The following is a 22,334-nucleotide window of genomic DNA, read 5'->3' as shown; positions in this document are numbered from 1 at the left end:
AGAAATAACCAATATTTATTTATTTTTTAGTTGATATATGATGTTTCTATACATATCTGTTAAATCTTGTTATATTATGCTGTGTTAACCTGTTGTTTAAAGAATCTGACTGTGATTGTCATTGGCAGGCCACAGGTACCATGTGACCATTTACCTGCCCACACAGAGCAGCTGCTGGTGATTGTCTCTATATATTCAAGAATTAAGCTACCAGACAAACTTTTTGCCACTCGCCCTGATGAAGGCCCCTTAGGCTGAAACGCGTTGGCGTGGATGTGTTTTTTAATAGATTAGCCATGAGTTAATAAAGGCTTTTTATCTTCCATCTTCTTGAGTGCCTCAGTAACCTTTTTATTAATTCAACTGAAAATTGTTGGCTTGTCTTGTGGACTTCATTTATTTATTTGTTTTGCTATTAAAGCACTTAAAGGTTTATTATGTCTGAATAAATTTCCTGGCATTTCTTACCATTGTTTTGTTTTGCATTACTTAGTGTTATTTTTTTCTACAAGGTGCTTTTTTATTCTACAAAATGGTAACAATTCTAACAGGTATAATGGTAACATTATTGATGACTTAACACATGGCATGTGACACAGTCTCCAATATGACATTACTTTATGGCACAATAGATATTGTCTTCTTTTTAAGATATATATATATATATAGCTGTTTTTGTCTGTTTAGACAAAGATAAATTTGTGGTCTTCTATTAACTTTAACTTTCTATTAATTAATTATCATTTTATTTAATGATTTATTAAGTAATATTTTTTTAAATTATGTCTCTTTTCATTCATTGGAAATGACTAAATCTGAAACCACATTGTTAAGCTATGGTCATCTTCATTACCATTTATTTGACTGGGCAGAGTGAAATATTAAATCAAGAGATTTTAAAAAGTGGTTTAAAGTTGTTGCTATCATCTTTATGAATACTGAAAAAAGTAGAAATGATAATGTGATTTAAATGACTTCTTTTAGAAAACCATGTTTCTTTTAGCCTGTTTGCTGATGCTTGACAGTAAGAGGTAATAAAATAGGAGAATTGGGCTAAATAACTAGACCAGCATGTTCAAGATTTAAATATCTGCCAAAAGATACATTTGCAGCTTAAATGTCCTTATAGGATTCAGCTAAATTAGTTTTAATAAATGATTATTTTTTAAATGTTAATTTCACACGTTTTATATTATTTTATTTTATTTTATTTCAAAGACTTGTTGCGTTACTTAAGATACAGTCAATCAATTGGACATCTAACCTGATTTTTTTTTTTTTTTTAACAGCCTTTCCTGGCCTATTATTATAGCCATTATCATGTCCTCTATCAAGGAGCTCCATACTGCACTCATGTCTGTCTGGTACACTATACAAAGGTCCCGTTGCATGTTGGGTACAATATTCCTTAAGGGCTGAATGCGCATGCTCAAAAGAAAACTCCATTATTTTTTGCTCGGAATTTGTAAAAAAAAAAAAAAAAAAAAAAAAAAGAGAGAGAGAGAGAGAGAAAAAAAAGAAGAAGAGAAAAAAAGAAAAACAGTGAGCAACTGTGAATTGGGATTACATGGGTCGTTATGGTTGTCGGAATACGCTTGAATGCTACAGGGTTTAGCAGAACAGAGACCAAAGCAACGGCTGGATAGCTGTGGACCTGGAGCGGGACATCCCTCAGTTTTGCTGGGACACTCCAGAATCAAGTAAATTTCAATCAGTTAGCTCTGCTAGCTAGCCTAGCTGGTAGCATTTCCCACCATAACCCAAGCGCAGTAAAATGAAGCGTTATTGCTCTTTGTTATTTTAATCGGCCTGGCAAACACTTCATTAAAGCTTCTCCGTGGTAATTCCGAGGTGATTCTCCACGTCAAAGCGTGATTTTGATTACGTAACATTTTATGTTACGGGCATTTATCAAAGTATCAATCGTTTTCAAAACATTCCCTGGTTAGTCCTCTTGCTAGGCAGCTAACTCTTGATTCTCCCGCGAGCCAAACAAGCGAAGACTTCAAAACTTGGCCAACACAGAGCTCGACGCAGTGAATGGTGGTTCAGTAGATATTGACGTTATTTAACTGATATCTGTAAGAAAGTGCAATGTGGTGATTAAATTCATTTAGCTTTCTTTGCGAAGCCATATTGTGCATGGGTCGTTTCGTTAAACCGTTGCTAACACTCAAGAGTTTGCATCGGAGTGTTTTGTGCGCCTGACAGCTGTCACGACAACATAGTACAAAGTGGATTTAGCTTGCTAGCTTAGCTGTTAGCCTAGACGTTAGCTTCTGTGTTGTCAGTGGAATGTTGTGTAACGGATGCATACTACATATATGTCGTAATGTTCATTTAATTTTAACTCATGTCCATGCTGATTGCTTGTTATCCTCTGACGTCGTTGTTGGTAAGACCACTGCTCACATTGTAGCTGAACGTTCAGTAAACTACGGGCCTAACCAAACACACCCTCCTACTTCAATTTAGCCAGTTTGCGCTGAAGTTGTACTCTTTCAGAAGGAGCAGTGCATCTGATGTAATGATTTTAAAGCGCGATGGAATGAGATCAGTTGCGAAGAAAGATTTATTGTACGAGTCATTCACCCTGCTTTCCCCTGCCAGATTACATAATCCACCTCCACCTTTCTTTGCAGGCTCTCCATCTTCAGCTAAACCCCTACTCCGATGTGTTCGACACAAATAAATCTGTGGTAGTCACCTTGAAAGTTAAGGATCTGCCTCATACTGGGAGAAATTCAGTCAGGTTTTACCGGCAGTCTGTGTGCTTCTAACCCACCAGCATGTACATTGGACAGTGGATACCCTAGCCAAAACGGATCCTGGCTTCCCAAAGATGACAAGGTATCTAGCATGTTATTCATATGAATTATTTCTTTTGTTGTGGTCACACCCAGCTAATTGCAGAATGTTTTTGGAAACAATATTTAACTTTAGTTATCAGACTTAATTTTACAGGTTTAAAAACAATATTTGTAGGGGTGTATCCTATGTGTGTCAAGAAATCATTGATGCAAAGTTTTTTGTTTGCTTGTTTAGTTTTTCTGCCCATCCAGATTTTTTCTGGGTGTCATTCTACTGCTCTAGCCTTGCTTTTTCAATCACCTCCTATCAAAATAGATGAAAAAATGTAAAAACATAGAGATATAGATATTTTTTGAAAGATATGTTTACATTTTGCTGCTTTTACAAGGTGCTGGCAGGCCACAGCAACAAAATGATGGGAGGCAGTGATACTGTCAGTGGGGACAAGGATGGGGTCCACAATGCTGCAATACATGTCCCTATTGGCTGGCAGAGGAGAGTGGAAGGAGGGCAGGTGATCTACGTCAGGTATGTTGTTTTTACTTGGGCTGTATTTCTACTTTGCAGTAGTTAGTGTCTTGCGTTCTGTAGAGACGCAGTTTGGAGAAGCAGAAAATATTTCTGAAGTGGGAGCTAAGCTAACAGCTACTTATTTAACCACCAATAATAACTGAAACCCTAAAGTTGTATAATGGTTTGAGCAAACCTCATACTGTGTATTTTCTTTGGGTTTTTCCCAATGCATCCCTTTTGCATTGAACAGTTACACGGGCTAGGTCCGTGTGAGACGACATGTGACACAATGTTCCGGCATGGACCGTATTAAATAGAATGTGGAATACTTTGCAAGATGGATGTTCTGTAATTTAATAAATGTAGTGGAAAAGCAAATAAATATAAGAACCTTAAGTGAAAATATACAAAAATCTGCAGTAAAATAATTAGTTTTTTAGAATTTTTTTTTTTTTTTTAGGTTAGAATAGTTGGATTAAGAAGAATTTGCTCACTATAATTTCTGCTTGATTGTCCAAACTGAGAGCGCTCTGGCAGCTGTCTACTGCACGTAAAAACACCAACTAAGTATTATACATAACCCCACTTGGGGGGTTATGTGAATCTCCTTAAACTGGGACAAAGCAGGACACAATTAGCAGGGATCACATTCCAGTAAACCTCCTGTGGCATTACAAGATCTGCTCTTATTACCTGAGTTGCTCATCAAAATTTGATACAGTGTTTTTCTTGTTGCAGGTAATGCAAGTTTAATGTTTTGGTACTGTTTCATTGAATTTTTATATCAGTTATAGTTTCTGTGGTGCACATCTGCAATCTGCATTTCTGACTTCCAAACTGTTGTCATTTTACTAAAATGTACCAAATGAAAACACAACATCTATCCATTTGTAAGTGTCGTCTTACAGATGCCCTGAAGTGCTTCAGTTTTCCACTTTGATTACAAAATCTCCTTGTCCTCTCCCTGCAGTCCCAGTGGCACTGCCCTGTCCACACTGGATGAGGTCAAGACCTATCTGTTGACTGATGGTACCTGCAAATGTGGTCTGGAATGCCCGCTGATCATCCATAAGGTAAAATTATTCTATACTATACTGATCTGATGGAGCATGGAGAGAGGACCTGAAGTGGGCTCCTGCCCTATGATCTTTGCCATGCTGAGTTTAAAAGCTTAATGGGCTCAGTGATGCTTTGTTTCATTCTTGAATTTTTTAACATTAAAACACTCCAACTGCTAGATTCAGGGTCTACAAGTAGGACACCTTTTTGACAAATTTGCATTTGTTTAAGTGCACATAATTAAAGAACACAAAACAGCTCCTTTTTTTATCACTTGACCAATGTGTTGAGGTAGTTTAGCTGATTTTTTTTCTCATTCAGTGAGTGTGTATACAGGTGTGAAAAATACCAGCACATGTGCACTCAGCGTTGATGAAATGTTACATTTGATGCTCTTTCTGAATTGTGTCTAATCCTCTTTCATCTTGTGTTATTCAGGTTTTCAACTTCAGTGTGGGTGTTAGGGTGGAACAATACAGTCAGCTGTTGGGTAAAACAGAGCAGGACATGACCAAACTGTGCAATCACCGCAGGAAAGTGGTGGCAATGGCCGCTCTTTGCCGGAGTATGCAGGCCTCACACCTTCCATTTGCCAACTTTCATCATCCAGGTAAAATTTAAAGCACTGAGACACACTATACAGGTGAAACTCCATAAATTACAAGATTGCACGAAACATGATCTATTTTAGTAATTCAACTTATAAAGGTAAACTAACATATTATATAGACTCATTACATGCAAAGTGAGATATTTCAAGGATTTGTTTGTTATAATTTTGATGATTATGGCTTACATCTTATGAAACCCCAAAGATCTAAATCTCAGGAAATTATAATATTACATGAAATCAATAAAAAAAAAGGATTTTAATACAGAAATCTTAACCATCTGAAGGTTATAGTCATGCGTATGAACTCAGTACTTGGTTTGAGCCCCTTTTGCATGAATTACTGCCTCACTGTGGCATGGCATGGATGTTATCAGCCTGTGGCTCTGCTGGGGTGTAATGAAGACCAGGATGCTTTAATAGCAGCTTTTAACTCTTCTGCATTCTCGGTCTCATCTTTTTCTTGGCAACGCCCCATAGATTTTCTGTGGGGTTCATGTCAGGAGAGTTTTCTGGCCAATCAAGCACAGTATTCCCTTGGTCATTAAACCAGGTTTTGGTTCTTTTGGCAGTGTGGGCAGGTGCCAAGTCCTGCAGGAAAATAAAGTCAGCATCTCCAAAAAGCTTTTCTGCTCAACTAAACATGAAGTGCTCTAAAATCTCTTGGTAGACGGTTGCATTGACTCTGGACTCAGTAAAGCAAAGTGGACCAACACCAGCAGATGGCATGGCTCCCCAAATCAACACAGACTGTAGAAACTTCACGCTGCACTTTAAGTGTCTTGGATTGTTGCCTCTCCATTCTTCCCCCAGACTCTGGGACATTGATTTCCAAATGAGATGCAAATTTGCTCATCAGAAAAGAGCGCTTTGGACCACTGCTCAACAGACCAGTTAATTTTTTTCTTTAGCCCAGGTAAGGTGCTTCTGACGTGTTTTGTTCAGGAGCAGCTTAACAAGAGGAATACAACATTTGAAGCCCATGTCCAGAATCCGTCTGTGTGTTGTGGCTCTCAGAGCACTAACTCCAGCCTCAGTCCACTCCTTGTGAAGCTCACCCACATTTTTAAATGGCCTTTTTCTGACGATCCTCTCCAGGCTGTGGTCTTCCCTCCTGGTTTTGCACCTTTTTTTTCCGCACTTTTCCTTTCCACTCAACTTTTTATTGATGTGCTTTGATGCAGCACTTTGAAAGCATCCAACTTCTTTTATAATTACCTTTTGAGGTTTTCCCTCCTTGTGGAGGGTGTCACTGATTGTTTTCTGTACAACTGTCAGGTCAGCAACCTTCCCCATGAGTGTTAATTTTACTGAAATAGACTGAGAGACCATTTAAATGCTCATGATTCCTTTGCTGGTGTTTTGGACTAATTAGCTGATTAGAGTGTGGCACTTAGAGGCTACAACATTGAACCTTTTCACACTATTCTACTTTTCTGAGATTTTGATTTTTGGGTTTTCATAAGCCGTAAGCCATAATCATCACAATCATAAATAAATGCTTAAATATCTCACTTTACACATGAGTATATAATATATTAGTTTACCCTTTTAAGTTGATCTACTGAAATGAATAAATAAAGTTTTGCACGATATTCTAATATTTTTTTCCCCCTGTATATAATGTACAATTGTATTTGTGTAGTTTCAGACATTATATAACAAATCTACCACTGATAAATGCTTTGGTGATGAAACAAGTCAAAGATGTTTTAAAATAAAAACATCAGTCTTTCCTTATTCTTTGTCCAAAACAGAGGCATACTTCTACAGATTTACAAGATGCCAAACATAGTCTTGTAAAAATGTTCCCAAATTTGATTAGAAATCAGAGAAACTGTAGCCAAATCTGCAATATTTACAAAATACTTTAATTTCTTTTCAATTGAGTAAATCCCTTAGAAAAGCTCAGAATGCACCTTTACCTGTTAGGATGACAAGACCTTGTTTTAATTAGAAGCATTTTTAAGATGTTTGCGATTGTAAAATACACAAGCGAGTGGATTAGGGTGTCTGCATAAGCAGACAGGATTCCTGTGGGAACAGCCAATTTTAGGTTTGAAAAAAAATGTCATCCTTATTGAGGTAAAACCAATGTACTGTACACTTAAATGTTCTGTTCCAGACTGACATTTTATGTCTAGAGGACTTAATGGACAAAATTCACTTTAAACAGTTTCAAAAATGGGTGTGCGCTTAGCTATATAATATTTATGCATTGCTTTGTTGTACAATAGATATGCAGTATTCCCTTAAAAAGACTTATGGAAGGATCCTTTACACCCAGTGTAACTGAGTGTTGTTCATTTTAAGATGCAAGACTCTCGCTTTTAAGAAACCTTTTTCTTAGTTCAGCTAGAAGAAGGAAGATTACCAACTTGACTGCTGCTGTTTTGCATTTAGCTGGTTTGTAAAAATTGAGGGATATTAAAGATGCATGCGGTTATGAATTGAACAGACATAAAGCAGTTTATTTTTCTTTGTGATTTTCTACATATGAGACATTTGGCAAAAATTTTATGGAGTTACCTGATGCCTTATCTCCTCTATTGTGTTGTTATTCTAAAGTTTATATGCATTTTTTATTTGTTTTCTTTTATTTTCTGCTCTTGCTGATGTGGATGTAGTTAACACCTTGGTATGAAAGGGCTTTATAAAATAAAGTTTGAACACTGTTCCACCTTACAACACTGGAAAAAAAATAATAGGGTGTTATCGCTCTTTTTATGTGTGGGTTTAGAAAGTGTATGAACTATCCAAGAGGCTAAAACTACTTAGAACACAAACATCCTCCCAGTCCAGAGTACTGGATAGATGGATACAGCCCTTATGATGATGACAGAATCTGCATGAGTATTTGTTGACTTAGTGTGTTCCTGCTGCACCAGTGAGGCTTTATGAATTCCTGTGCTTATGTACAGGTCAGATTCATAGAATGTCCATAAATGGTCATTGAACTGTGGCAGAAATTTCATTCAGTGATTGTTTTCTAATCCACATAATAGCCCTTTTATGAATATAAAAAATATTAAATAAGATTAACATATATGCATGTGTCTTTCAGATGTGAGTCGTGGGGACAGAGATCCAAAAGGGGAACCTGTGGAGCATAAAGAAGAGGAACGTGGAATTTGTTATCCAAAATTCCATCCAGTTCCAGCTCGACTCCACAACAATCTCCAACCAAACCCCTGTGTCAGCCCCAAATCCTCCCACCAGTTTATTTATCCTTACAATGGTTCCTCACCTGTGCTCCACACTGGCACAAACTCCCACCATCCCCTAGATGCTTTAAGAAGACTTCATCATCCACCTCCCCCAACATCTTCCACCTCTTCCTGCAGCTCCTCATTTCCAGCCCACAGCACTGCCCAGAGATCTCCTCGCACCCCCACACCTCAGAACATCAGTCAAGGTCAAAGAACACCCAAAACCCCAGAGACTCCCAGTTCTCCTCGGCTAGGACCCTTGTCATCACCTCCTCCCTCTTCCCCAATGACCCTTGGTGGAGGAGCAAGAGGAGCACAGACTCATACACATTATCCTCATGGTGTTGTGGGAGCCCCTCCTCTTTCTCCATCTCCCTCCCTCTCTCCCTCTGTCCACAACATGTGTGTGTCTCCTCACCAGCAGTCTCGCCACCCGTCAGCCTCTCCCTCCTCTATATCTGAGCATGGAGGAGGCTCAACAGCAGAAGGAGGAGGACTGATGGGAAGTAGCTTGCCTCAGAGGAGGAAGTCTGCTTCTTCCTCTCCACACTCCCCAGTCCCTGGTGGTTCCCCGAACCCCAGCCCCCACTTCCCCAAGTACAAGCTGGAAGACATCTTGGAGCAGTTTAAGAACTCAGGCAACAGCAGCACTAATAATCACCATCTCCTAAACCCTAAAAATCCCTCCTCACTGACCAACCAAAGCAGTAGTAACCCTTATGCTGTTTCCTCAAAGCCCTCAAAGAGCATCATGACTCCAAATGTCAGTGCAGGGCCACCAGGTTTTGGGTTGAACTCTGCTGGGTCTTCTAGTTTACCTCTGGGGCCATTGCTGAACCACCATTATAGCCATCAGGGCAAGCTGCCACACCCAACTTCTTTCCCTGCTAGTAGTCTGCTCTCTGCAGCTGCCAAGGCTCAGCTGGCTAACCAGACAGATCAAGGCCAGAGCTCAAATGTGACCAGCAACACAGGGAGCTTGCCCTCTTCTCTGAATATCTTGAAAGAGGCACAGCAGCAACAAAAGGTAACAAACAGCACTTTACGTAACAGCCACTCTCCCTCCTCCATCACTTCTGCTAGGCTTCCCCATCCTTCCCTTCCAGCAGCTTCTGGTGTTCTTTTCCCTTCATCCCACACTCTGGCCAAGTCCCTGGTTTCCTCCTCGCCTCACCTGCCTCCCACAGCAGAACGCAGTGCATTGCACAGGAAGAGACAACGACGATCTCCCACAGTCCTCAGCATGCTAAGAGACACTCAACAGCTGGCTAATGGTTCACGAAAGACCCCACCAGAAGAAGCTATTTCTGCTGCAGTTATCAACTTCTCCTCTTCATTCCCCTCTTCCTCACAATGCTCCTCTACCTCAGCTGTGCAGAACCAGAGCACTATCACATTGGAAAACCATCATCAAAACCTTCCCACGCAGATGCTCAGACTCCCCGCTCCTCGACCAACAGCACACCTTTCAAGGCCTCCTCGGCCAAATGAGGCTCTAGATTTCACTACAGGTCTGACACCCACACTTCTTGGATTGGATCCCCCAACCCAGCCTCTGTCTGCTCTGTTACACCTGCTCAGTGTGCAAAATGCGCAGGCCACTGCCTCAGCCTTAGCTCAGACCAGAACATCGTTTGTTGAAGGTGGTGGACACACTAATAAACAGCCACCGTCTTCTCTGGCCCCTTGTTCTAATGACAGGCACCCACAGACTCAGAGTCTATGCCGAACAGATAACACTAATCCTCAGCCTTTGGTCCAACACCCACTTTCTTCCCCTCCCAACTCCTCTCATTTCACATCGTTACAGTTGCAGTCTCCCCCTCAGTCTACTAAATCAAGTTCACTTAAAAGAGATTCTCCTTTTACAGTGCAACATCAACCAACTGATAATCACATTCCTACAATGGACTCTGTGTCCCAGATGTCTTTACAGGTAACCTCTCCACAGAGAACTGTGGTAGTGGAGAGTGGTAGTAACAACACATCTTTGTCTGTAGACCTCAGTCATTCTCAAGGCAGCGTTTCTATAGGGATACCCTCTTCTCCAAAGCCTCTGGATCTTAGCAACCATGTCCTGGCCCTTATTGCAACATCCTCCACTGTGACCCAGGGGGAGGGTAACTCCACTAACCATGCCACTGATGTTGAGATGTCTTCCCCAGAAAATCAAACAACAGGTAAGGATAATTCTCAGTCTAAAGTATAATTTTGTCTTCAATATGCTTAAATAATCTTAACTTAATTGATTAGTAGGGCTTTGGACTGTTCGCTAAAGCCTGAGGTTTTCATTTATATAAGGATTTATAATAGGGGTGCACCAATATTAAAATTTTGGTCAATATCGATATTCAAATTTAATATTGTTGTTATAGCCAATAACCAATATCAGTATTGGTTAACTTTAGGTTATCTGTGTCAGCTACCCCCTATTGTTTGTGAATCTCTGGATGGTGGTGTTGAATGATTGGATGTGGCATCCTCCTTGCATTACTTCAACTTTGCAAGTGTTGCATACCACTTTTCCAGTATCTTCTTGCCACACCGGGTAAAAAGGACCACATCACTGGCATTGCTGCTACTCTTCAGTTAAACGCCCCACAATGCTGCATCACTATCTCTTTCTCATGCCCAAACAAATACATCATGGCCAAACCACATTCATCCTCCTGACACGCAGACAGAAGCAGTCAGAAAACAACCAGAAATAAATATCTGTTGTTAAAATTGGCCCAATTTTACTTATCGGACCAATGTCAATATGTTAAAAAATTACTAACATCTGCCGACACCTATATTAACGCCGATATATCATTCATCCCTATATTATAGGTAACAATAAGCCTATTTCAGGACATAAGTTTGGATATTTTTCTAATCATTGCTAACTTCATTGTTGTTGTGATGTGAGAGTCCACGTTAAATGAATTGTGAATTGAATGTTTTAAAGTGAACTGTTCCTGTTCCAGTCATTTACCATTAAAAACAACTACCTTTTAATTTAATACCTTCCAGAATATTTGTTTGATGGTTGATGTAGAAGTAAAAGTAAATGGTTGATCTCTTTCCATAGGAGCCGAGGAGCCTGGATATTTGGACCTGAAGGTCTCAACACTGACCAAACCTCCGGCAGTCTCTAATCCCACAATTCCTGTCTCCTCCCACCATGAAGAGAATCACAGCCATCATGCCCCTTCAGTTGTGGGTGACTCAACTTCTCCTTTACCTCTGGCAGAGGCCTTCCCCTTCATGAACCAAGAGCAACTGCTTCAGCTGCTGTCATCCACAGGAGGTCTACCATCTCTCCTGGACCCCACAGTCTTGGCTTCACTGCCCTTAGGGGGGCTTTGGTTGGGAGGCCAACAAGCACCTATGCTTCCTGCCTCAGTTACACCACAACCACCACAGAATCTTGCAGAGCAGCACCAGTCAGAGCCGCAGTTACTGATACAAGACACACAGCAACAAAACCAAGATCAACAACAGAAGCAACAGATTAACAACAATCCTCTATTTCCCTTGTTGCCCCTGCTGAGTGGTGCTCAAGGAGAGCTACCCCTGAACCTCTTGGGTCTGTTGAATCTGCTTCCGTCTTCTGCAGGACAGGAACCTGATTTAACAGAAAAAACAAGTCTTCAGTCTTTGCTTATGGCCTCTGTGTTAGTTGGGCAACAGCAAGCCTCACTGTTACCTCTGTCTTCGCTTGGTCAAGTCAGCTTGGAAGTTCCTATTCCCCAGTCACAACAGATCCCAACCACTTTGGAGGGCCTTACTCTGGATAAGACCTCTGGTCTCTTGGATCCATCCAACCTCACTGGCCCAGGGCTCTTAGAAATCGCCCAGGGTCTTCTTCCCATTACTGCAGGAGCTGAGGGCCCTCTCCAAGCACTACAGTCTCTGCTTCTTCCCACCACTCTTCCTCCTCCCCCCGCAGCTTTCCTGCCCCTCAGCCCTGCCTTGCTCACTGCTGCCCTGAGCTCTGCAGAGCTCCACCCTCCTCCCAACACCCAGTTAGCTCCTGCACAGCAAACCCAACATACCCAACCTCAGGTAGGCTTCCTGTCTTCCATACCTCTTTCCTTTGAGTTAATCATTATTTCCCTAGAAAAATCTCATTTCCTTAACTGCTCCATTGTTTTCTCTGCATCTGTTTCTCTATTTCCTCAAAAGCCCAATAATTATAATCCTACACTATTATGATATGTTTTTCCCTAAACTATTTTAAATTAAACCTTCCTCAAATTATTTTTGTGTAAGTTGCCACAAGACCTGATGTGGAATTAAAAAATAAATATTCTTGTATTATCTTTGGGAACCTTATTGTTATAGCATTTTACAGTTTAAAAATAGATTAATTTCAATGCTATAATCACATATGCAACGTGCTGTACTTTCATACTTTCAATACCTCTAGATTTGCCACCTTTGCACCACATGTAGAATAAGAATCTTTCAAAGAAGGACATCAGTTATATTAATTGTTTTAATTTGAGTGGAGAGCTAGCAGTTGGAATATTTAGAATTTTTTAAGGCTGTCAAAAATAACGGGTTAACAGCCATAACTAATTTATGTAATCAATTGCGTTAAATTTTTTAACGCATTCTTCATGCGCAACAACTGTCATTTATGACTGAAACATGGAGCTGTATAGAAGCAAGATGGAACAAGGTGGCTGTATGGATGGATTTGAGGGTGTCACACCTGTGGGGGATCAGGGTGTTTCAACACCCATGCTTTTCCTGGTGAGAGGGTTCAAAAGCTGTACTTTTCCCACTTTTTTTTTTTTTTTTTTTTTTAATTCTTGAAGTTTTGCATAAATGTCACTATTCTGGTCCTCTCTGTGTCTGCCCAGCGCAGCACGGTACCTCCTCCACTCCCCCTCCCTCTCCTGTTGTGAATCATGTCGGCTGTTGTGATCAGCTGATCGGCTTTTCTGTCGCTCGTACCGTCTCTCTTTGCATTTGTTTATCGTTCAGTTGAGAAGGACGAAACTAGTGGTTCATGCTTCATAGTGACACATATTTACCCAAATGTATTGTTTTTTTGGATGCGCTAGCTAAAGTAGGCAATATTTATTAGTTTAATGTCAATCAGACCCATGTTAGTGTCACATGAAGATGAAAAGTTAAAAATCTTGATGGCGGCAGCCTATTTCAATTAGATATTGTTTGCCTTTATTTCATATTACTTTTCAGTATTAACGATTTTTGCTAATGACACAGCTGTAAAATCTACTAGTCATCAGACTGCCATGCACACATCTATGAAGATAGATCAGGTTCTGATATCTAGTAAGAGTGAAAAGCATAAGGAAGCAAGGGGATGCTTTCTCTAAATCACTGGTACTGTGCAGATGTTGGTACGGTGGCCAGGAAGTGCAAAACAATATTACATCCAGTGAAGCTTGCCAAAACACAGTTACAGAAATAGGTGTTGCACCAAAATCTGTGATCCATCAGTCTGTGACCACGGGGGGCGATAGTGTACGTTTCTTTGCATGTACGTCTTAAAACACGAGCAAAGTCTTGAACTTTTATTGAAAACGCATTTCTGATAGCTATCAGAATGTGTTACTTTACTGTACCTGCATTATAATGAACTCAGGCTTCAATGAAAGTGTTTTCAAGACTTTGCTAAGACGTACGTGCAGAGAGCTCCATGCAGTCACAAATTCTGATGGATCACAGATTTTGGTGAAACACCTTTCTTTGTAATTGTGTTTCCGTAAACTTGTAAAAGTGTTTTACTGGATGTAAATGTGTATTGCAAAAATGTAAACATGTTTCACTGGATGTAATATTGTTTTGCACTTCCCGGCCACCGTATGTTGGAGAGACAGGTCTAATCATTTAGGAGTCATGAATATGGTGAGAGAAAGTATGAACAGGTTCTGAGATACACTAACAAAGTAGTTGGCAGGTAGTAGAAAGGATTTATATTTGAGCTATGCAAGGGCAGGTCTAGAAGGGGCCAGGCAGGGGGACTGACCAGGAAAAGGGGGGCACAAATCAGATATATATTTTTTTAATGTCTTGATTTTATGTAATATTGAACTGATTATTACCATTAAAGTTATGATCTAATGTAAAAAAGCAAAGAAAAACCTAGGTGAAGGTCAGTTAACATTAAATATTTGTGAGCATTGGCTCTTTCTGTTGATACAATACAGTAACATGAATATTTCAGACATAGTCGCGAATGGTGAGTGATCACGATTAATTAATTTAATTAAAAAAATTATTTGACAGCCCTAGTTTTAAGGTCAAGAATTACTTAGTGGGTCTTAAAAACATGTAAAGAAATTCAGTCTCTAGTTTTCTGCCCTAGTTGTTTTTTGTTTGTTTATTTGACAGTTTTAAAATTTGTTTGACTGAAAGTATAAAAACTACTCCTGTCCTCTACTCTGTTTTATACTTCAGGTACACACTGATGCTGGTGTTGACACCCTCATCCCTGTATCTATTCAAGGCAAGGACAACCACATACTTCAGCAGTTACTGCCCACTTTGCTTAACCCTTCTATATTAGGTAAGTTAGTTCCCACCTTTTAAAATGCATTTTTCTTTGATACAATTAAATGTATTTAGAGATTGGAGTTTTACATATTTAAGAATTGCGAGTAAGCCATTTTATCATTATCATATTTATTAATGGCCCATGTCTTTTATAGGAGATCTTCCTGGCGTCGCAGGCCTCCATAACATGGTAGGAATTGGTGCAGGTTCTATTCTCCTATCCCCAGTCCAGGCTTCTGCTTTGGGAATGTCTCTCCTCCAAGGCCCTGATGGCCACATCAACCTACTTAACAACATACAGGTAGGTAACTGGCATCTACTCAGTATAAAGCTCATCATTCCAATAGTGTACTCTGTTTTGTTTTGTTTTTTTTTCAAATTTTTGTCTCTGAACATATAAATACTTTTTCCTTTTTTCTCTAGCTAAATCTTGCACCACCTTCAGATGGAGAGAAGCCAGAGTCATTACAGGAAACACAAAGCCCTGCTTCACAGGAAGACATACCATCTAGTGAAGTTGCTCCCGAAGTAGTCCCAAGTCCTTTTTCAGCTCCAGCTCAATCTCCTGCCCAAGAATCAGCTCCACCCACTAACAGAGGATTTGAGGGCAAGTCTGTCATCGATCCCTACACTTCTTTCATGGACACCATTTATACCTCGTTCCTCCAAGTCAGTGCTAAAGAGCACGAAGATGGGGCTCAGCTGGGGCCATCTGACCCTTCTTCACCCTTCTGTGCCTTACCGCCAGTTTCTTTCCCCATAGAGCATCATACCCCATCCACTAGTGTCCCAACTTTGCCCCAGGCAAATGCCCCAGTGTCACTGAGCCCACGTCGAGCTTGTTCCCTCCGTAACCCTGACTTGTCTAGACTTTGCTTGGAAGCAGCAGCCCATTCCCCTGCTCAGGGAACTCCCAAACCTACAGAGGATGGGCCTATGTCACCCTTACAACAAAAACCAGTTACAGAGGGACATACCCACCTAGAGCCTCCTTTGCCACCGATATACTTGGAGGAGGCAAAGACAGACTACAGTGGTCCTGCTACTGCTGTGTGTCCCTTTCTGAAAGCAGGGGTGGACAGGCAGGGGCATCTTCCCCATGCAGGATACCTCAGTCCTGGGGATAAATGCAGCGGAAGGCCCAGTGAGGAGACAGAAACATTGCTGCACAGCAGACAGTTACTGGTGAGTACCTGGATAGTCTGTTTTAAGAAGCAATGTTTTATATGAAGAAGTGGGTCTAACTTATGGCTTTACTTCCTAAGGATCAAGCAGGACCAGCAGGAGGAGCCAGAAGAGGAAGAAAAAGAAAACAAACGTAAGCCGCCTTCTCAACGCTCAATTTCTGAACTAACCTGAACTAAAATTTCTCTTTGATGAAAACATGTACAATAAAAATCTGTCACCAAGCAGAACTTCAATCATGTTTCACGGCCAGACCCCATGAGGATTATTTGATTTAACAGTATTATTGATTATGAATATGTTTCTTACTTCATTAGGCTACAGAATGTGTTAGAAGACTTCAGAGACATGGATGCTACAGCACTAGAGGAAACCAAGGCTACAGTAAGTTTTTTAATATCAGCAGCACTGATTTTTGATCATCTTTGTTTTAAGTTTTCTCTAGCCCCCCATGACCCTCACATTTGTGGTTTTGGTCAACATGTCTCAGCAATGAGATTTTTCTTTACCTCTTCGTAAAAGTTGACTTGATAACATGCAAACTAAGACTGCCAATGTGGACCACATAGACCACTTAGCATCTTGGTCCTACTGAATAGTGGGGCTTTTTATCTGGTGTTTAAATCATTGATACATATATAACATTAGAGCCATGCTTCCATAGAAAATCAACTCAATCACTGTGAAATAACTAATTGTTTCCATATAAATTCTTTTAAGTAATCCACTGAAAGATATTTAATAACTCTTTCAATTGGCATTTTTTCCAATATCATGCAGCCATTCAAACATACTGGTTGACTTAATTCAACCACCTGTATATCACTTAATATTCAAATTATTCATGTTGGCCTGTGTTGTTGCAACAATATCAGGGCAATACTGACAAAACACTGACTAATCTTATAGCTAAAAGCTGAACTATTTCTATGACTTAACAGAGGAAAAAAGACTAGTCTCATGAAAATGATCCACTCATCTGTTTCCTTTTCAGAAAATTCATCAGATGTATTTATTATCTTTTTTTGTTACATTTTTGTGTCCAACAATTTTATAAAACAATTAAAAAAGTTTGAGTAACATTGTAGGACATTTTCTGAAACTTTTGAACGTAACATTGGTCCTCCAACCCCAACCAACCCCATATATCTCATCCTTCAGCCAACTAAAGCAGATGGTACAACATAATATGACCATCAGATGTTATTGTGGCCAATACACTGTAAGAGAGAGGATGAGCTAAAGGTAATATACAAATATAAACATACACATATGCGATTGCATATAGCCTTGGACTGCATTTGATGACGTAATGGGTTGGACATACTAAACAGGATTAACAGTAATCAGGATTACTGATGTAATCCAGAAACGGTCTCCACGTTTTGAGGGTTGAGTCTGGTCTTCCTGACAGTCAGAATGTAGTTTCCTCATATCTTGCAATGTAGTAATGTTGTTGTAATGAAGTATTAAAGAGTTCATTTAAAAGAGACTGAGCTTTCTCCCATAAGCCTTTAACCATATCACACTCATACAACATGTGTAGCATTGCTCCAGATTATTTATTTCAACAAAACCAGCATAGATCATTATTTCTGTTTTAGGTGAGCCATTCTGCTTGGTGTCCAGTAACATTGATTGAGGATTTTATCATTTTTAAGTGTGCCAACCAGATATAACTTCCTAGCATTGTTTTTCTGCATTGATCTCCTCAGTATCTCTTTCCTATGCCAGTTTGAGTCCCTCAGATTTAAGGGCTATTTATGCTCCCTTACATACGTAAATAGATAGGTACGTCTGTTTCAAATGTTATACGTCGCTGCCCTCGTACTTCACTTATCTTTTACGTTGCTATGGTTGTTAAGTTAGTTCATCCACTAGTGGGTGTTGCTGAGTTAATAGTTCACTTCCAGTTCTGAGGTTGGTTTCAGACACCATGTGGTGGCGGCAATGCACCACTGTGAAGTTGTTTGCAACTACTTAACACGCCCGACACATTCACACAGCCTTTCTGCAAAAGATCCCACCATAGGGCCACCCACCATCTCTAGTTTTTCTGCTTCTTCATCTTTCTCTTCTTCCTCTTCCTTTCTGGTTTGTTTCTTTTGCTGCCCCAGCAGTTTCTGGTGTTATTGCTCCGTTTCCTGCATCAAGTGAGGAATCTGCAAGGCCCCGAAAAACGGAGCAAATTACGCATGTAAACAACAAAAGTGTCCGTCTGTGTATCTGTCCTCTGCATCGAGGATAAATGGGCCTTTAGGTGCATTAGCCTTCCTGAAGAGATTATAAAAACTGATTATTTGGGGTTTTTTATGTGTGGATTCCTTGAGTGTTAACTTTTGTACTTCAGTATTTGGGTGAGGACCAGATTTCTGTATAGAAAAGAGGCAGTGTCTAAGCTGCCTTAATTTTAAGGTGATTGAATGTTACCTTATGACTAATTTCATATAAATCCCCCAAGTATAAAAAGGAGAGCCCACCATCCTCTTTTGAAAAATATAATTTGCCGCAATGAAAAGGGATTTTTCCCCTTTCCAAAGGAATAATTCAATACATTTGTTATATTTCTTATTTAGCTGTACCAAGAGGGAAAGTGGCAACATGTATATTAAATAATTGACTTTGGGTATTATGATTATTAAATTAAAATCATATGATAAGTTTTATTTTGGTTTATCTGACAGATTAGATATATATTCAGTTTGCTCCAGTTCTGTAGTAATGATTCAGTGTTTTGGATGACAGGCATCAGGTTAATCTCGATCATATCCCTAATGTTAAGTGTAAGTTAAATTCCCAGATAAGTCATGCCCGACGGGACCAACCTGAACTGCCAGCCACTCCAAAGTGATTCTGTAATTGTTTTAGATATAATAATTTCAGATTTGGCCCAATTAATTTTGTAACCAGATAAAAATGAAAATCTATCGATCAAGGACTCAATTACTGGAACAGCAACCTGGGGATTACAAGAGACCAGTAAAATATCTGCATATAAAACATGTCTGAGTTACTTTGTATTGTGATGGCTAAGGGTTCAAGGGTGATTGCAAAGATGAGAGATGATCACAGACAGTCCTGTTTTGTGCCTCTGTGTAAAGAAAAAGGAGAAGATACTGTACAAAGCTGTCACACAAAATGGAGGCCACAGGATTTATATAATAATATATTGTTGGCATACGCCCAAATGTCTTCAAGGTGTAAAATAAATACTCCCATTCAACCGTGTTAAAAGCTTTCTCCACAAAAGGATGTGCAATCATAACCTCAACAACTCGACCTGTATCATACTGTTTTACTTACAGTGCTGAAAGTACATGCTAGCTGGTGTTGGTTGTGCCCTGTGAACTGGCTGCATAAACTGGCTGCCTTCTGCTGAGATGCTGAGCCACTGATAATGTGCTATTTTACTATGCTTTTGTTGTAGGCTAATTTAGCTTTACATTGAGCAAACTAACAAGAAAAGCATTGAAACAAAACGCGTCAAGGATTTATTTTTTATTGACTAATCCAAGTTACTTGATGGATATTTTAAGCCATAGGTCCAATTTAAAATATACTGTATATGTGAGTGTCAGAAAACCGTCCTGGGTACCGACTTGGCAGTTTTTTTGTGGAAGAATTGTATATCTATGAAGCTTTAAGAAATACAATACAGAAACAACAACAACCACCATCATGGTGTAGCTTGAAAAAAGATGTAAATGAAAAAAAAGACAAAAAACAGCAGCTGATTGAGCTGCACGGTTCCAGAAATTTTAAATCCTCAAATTTCAGTTTCTTCTGAGCAATAACTCAGACTTTAAGTACCTTTTGAATTTTGGCAGGGAGACTTATATTGACTTTTAATCTTTCAAATACAGATACAAATACAATATATTTTAAAGGAAAGAAGAGGAATGATTTTACTTCATGTGGGGATCTGGGAAAGTGGTAAAATTAGGGTGGGAAAAGATGAGCGTCATGTGACTGTAAGTTCTCTCTCTTGTTTGCAGACAGCACTCCTGAAGCCTGAGAGGTCAGTGCGAGGCAGGCGGCGACGAGGCACCAGGTCTCAGAGGCAGTGATTGGTGGAGGATTGGTGGCCAGACACCTCTCTGTACCATCCCTCCATCCTCATCACTACTGTTTATACCTTTGAAAGAAAATCAACTGCACTAATATAACGCTGTTATGTCAACATGGCAGCCACTGTGGAGAAATAAAAGCATAGGAGAAGTATAGTCTGATGACTTTATTTTTTAAAAATAAGTGGGGAAAAAGACATTTTTGTGGATACTTTTTCACTAGGTTTTCTTAGGTCACAAAATAATGTCTGGAAATTGTGATCAAAGATCTTTCAATTAGGTTTTAGAATTATATAAATGAAAAACAAGAATAACAAACAAGTACTGTTTTCCTCTCATTGTGTTACTGTGAGTCAGGATAAAGCCCGTCTACTTGAACGACGATCTCTGTTGAAAGTGTGTCTGACCTTTTTTTTTGGGGGGGGGGGGCCTTTAGTGTGTTTGAGTGTGTGTTGGACAACAGTGCTGTTGCTGAGCCCCTATTGTCTGAGGGTCTTTTTTTTTCTTTTATAAAAGGAGAACTCAGTGTCTTTGCCATTGTACTTTTCAGACAATGGTTGTATTTCAAAGAGACATTTGTAAGGTTTTCAGAAAGTGCTGAAAGAAGGTATGAGGAGAAGGTATGTTTTTATTTTTATTTTTCTTTAAGAATGAAATAACCTCAAAATTGGACAAGCCAAGAAAATAATCTGGTTTATACAATCAGGTTTCTTTGGCAGTTTACATCAACAACTAATCACACAGAAAATAAGTTTTTCATTGGATATGATTCCTCATGTCTTGTGAAAAGTGTTTTGCTAGTTTTTAGAAAAACATGAACTTGGAAGTCCTTTCGTACAACTCTTTGATTCATGTTACACTATTCCAGGGTTTAAAACAGATCTGTAACATCTTTCTGAAGTGACTGACAAAATTTCAGATCCAACAAATTTGGAGCATCTCGTGAAATGTTGAGCATCATTTGTGGCATTTTTGACAACCCAGTTACATTTCACAAAGTGTGTTATTTGTCTCTGTAAAGAGTTATGTGTTGCTATGGTGTGATGGAGAATATTTAAAAAAACAATAAGACCTACACCCTTACTCCTCACCCTCCAGCCACAAGATGAAATCTAGAGAAAGCATTTGACTTTGAATTAGAACATTTGCAGGAACCTTGAGTTTAAAGGGAGTACTGTATGTCCTGTTGGTTGGTGGAACGGATGGTGGGGATACTTGTACACACAGAGTTATGATGTCTTATGTGGATCTGTAGAGTCCGTGCATTATAGTGGATTTGGAGTGATATCCTCCCTCTATCTCCTTATATCACTGTTTGAGCTCTTCTCCACTCACTGCCCTTCCCCAGGAGTACTGGCATCTCTAGCTGTATTTAAAATTAAAACATAAAATCATGAAAACTGAAAAAAGAAAGCAGATTATGCAATTTCTACACTTGGAAATTTGTATATATGTACAGTTAATGTGTTTGATTTTATATTGTCGGAGAGAGACGAGAGAAAACAATTGTGAATTTTTCTTGGAATTGTAATTATTTTTCTCATTCTACCCTTTGCTTTCAATACTTATGTTGAAAAAGACAATTTAAATGTGGACTGTAGCTTTCTTTTTTATATGGGAGTCATTTTTTATTTAATATTAAACTATTTACACAAAATGCAACTTTTGTTTTCTTTTCTGAATGCATGTAAACAATTCATGATGCACTTCACTGACATTTAAATATTCTCAGATGAGTGAACTATGAATTTTTTAGAGCTTTTTTAAATTCACATCTTCAAAGTAGTGTTAGTTGCATCATTTTTAAGTCATGCTCACTGGTAGAAATGTAGATTATTAGCAGCATTAAGATGTAGAAGATTTTTAAAAATATAAATCCATTTAATTTTAGTAAATAAATTGGAGTATTTCATTTTTATTTATATATTAATTAGATTATAAGATAAATAGATATCCAAGTAGTTTTCAAAGCATTTTTTAATTAGACAAAATGTTTTCCTTATAGTATTTACAGGATGGTAAACAACTTAAAGAGACAGGGAAGTAGGTTTTCAGTCTTGACATTGTGCTGCATCATCTTGCCTCATCAAACAACGTAATGCTCTTTTAAAGAGAGATGGTAATTAATCTTGACCTTCCCAAGAAATTTAGCAAGGCATCAGATAAGGGCCCAAGAGTGGCTCTGGTATGACGATTCATAGAAATTAATGAGATTTTTATTAATTCAGAGTGGTTGTGACGTTACATGGTTGTGCTTTGGCTTCCGCCTCTGAGAAAATCAGACTGATGATGATGCTGATGATGTCTGTGGGTACCACTTTAAAAAATGATGTAGACCACGCCCTTCTGTGAGACACCAATAGA

At 39.2% G+C, this 22,334-nt stretch overlaps 1 protein-coding gene across 6 annotated transcripts; it reads left to right on the top strand.

Annotated features, from left to right (window-relative positions):
* The first annotated feature begins 1,446 nt into the window (after positions 1 to 1,446).
* mbd6 (methyl-CpG binding domain protein 6) lies at positions 1,447 to 21,627 on the top strand. Of its 6 annotated transcripts, none has more exons than XM_042003412.1 (14): positions 1,447 to 1,700; positions 2,643 to 2,699; positions 2,789 to 2,850; positions 3,200 to 3,339; positions 4,295 to 4,397; positions 4,822 to 4,993; positions 8,058 to 10,382; positions 11,276 to 12,252; positions 14,623 to 14,731; positions 14,874 to 15,019; positions 15,142 to 15,903; positions 15,984 to 16,036; positions 16,221 to 16,287; positions 19,899 to 21,627. In XM_042003412.1, the coding sequence occupies exons 4-14, from the start codon at positions 3,224 to 3,226 to the stop codon at positions 19,968 to 19,970; spliced, it is 4,902 nt and encodes a 1,633-aa protein (XP_041859346.1). In that variant the 5' UTR covers positions 1,447 to 1,700; positions 2,643 to 2,699; positions 2,789 to 2,850; positions 3,200 to 3,223; the 3' UTR covers positions 19,971 to 21,627. The 6 variants fall into 6 exon arrangements, with proteins under 6 accessions (XP_041859346.1, XP_041859344.1, XP_041859347.1 ...); XM_042003413.1 differs by lacking the exon at positions 1,447 to 1,700 and adding an exon at positions 1,722 to 1,851; XM_042003414.1 differs by lacking the exon at positions 1,447 to 1,700 and adding an exon at positions 1,833 to 1,851 and having other exon boundaries at positions 2,643 to 2,715.
* The last annotated feature ends 707 nt before the right edge of the window (positions 21,628 to 22,334 follow it).

This window comes from Melanotaenia boesemani, chromosome 13 (assembly GCF_017639745.1).
Source record: "Melanotaenia boesemani isolate fMelBoe1 chromosome 13, fMelBoe1.pri, whole genome shotgun sequence".
Lineage (NCBI taxonomy): Eukaryota > Metazoa > Chordata > Actinopteri > Atheriniformes > Melanotaeniidae > Melanotaenia > Melanotaenia boesemani.
Note: the sequence above shows the minus strand (reverse complement) of the source record. Positions and strands in the feature narration are given on the sequence as shown.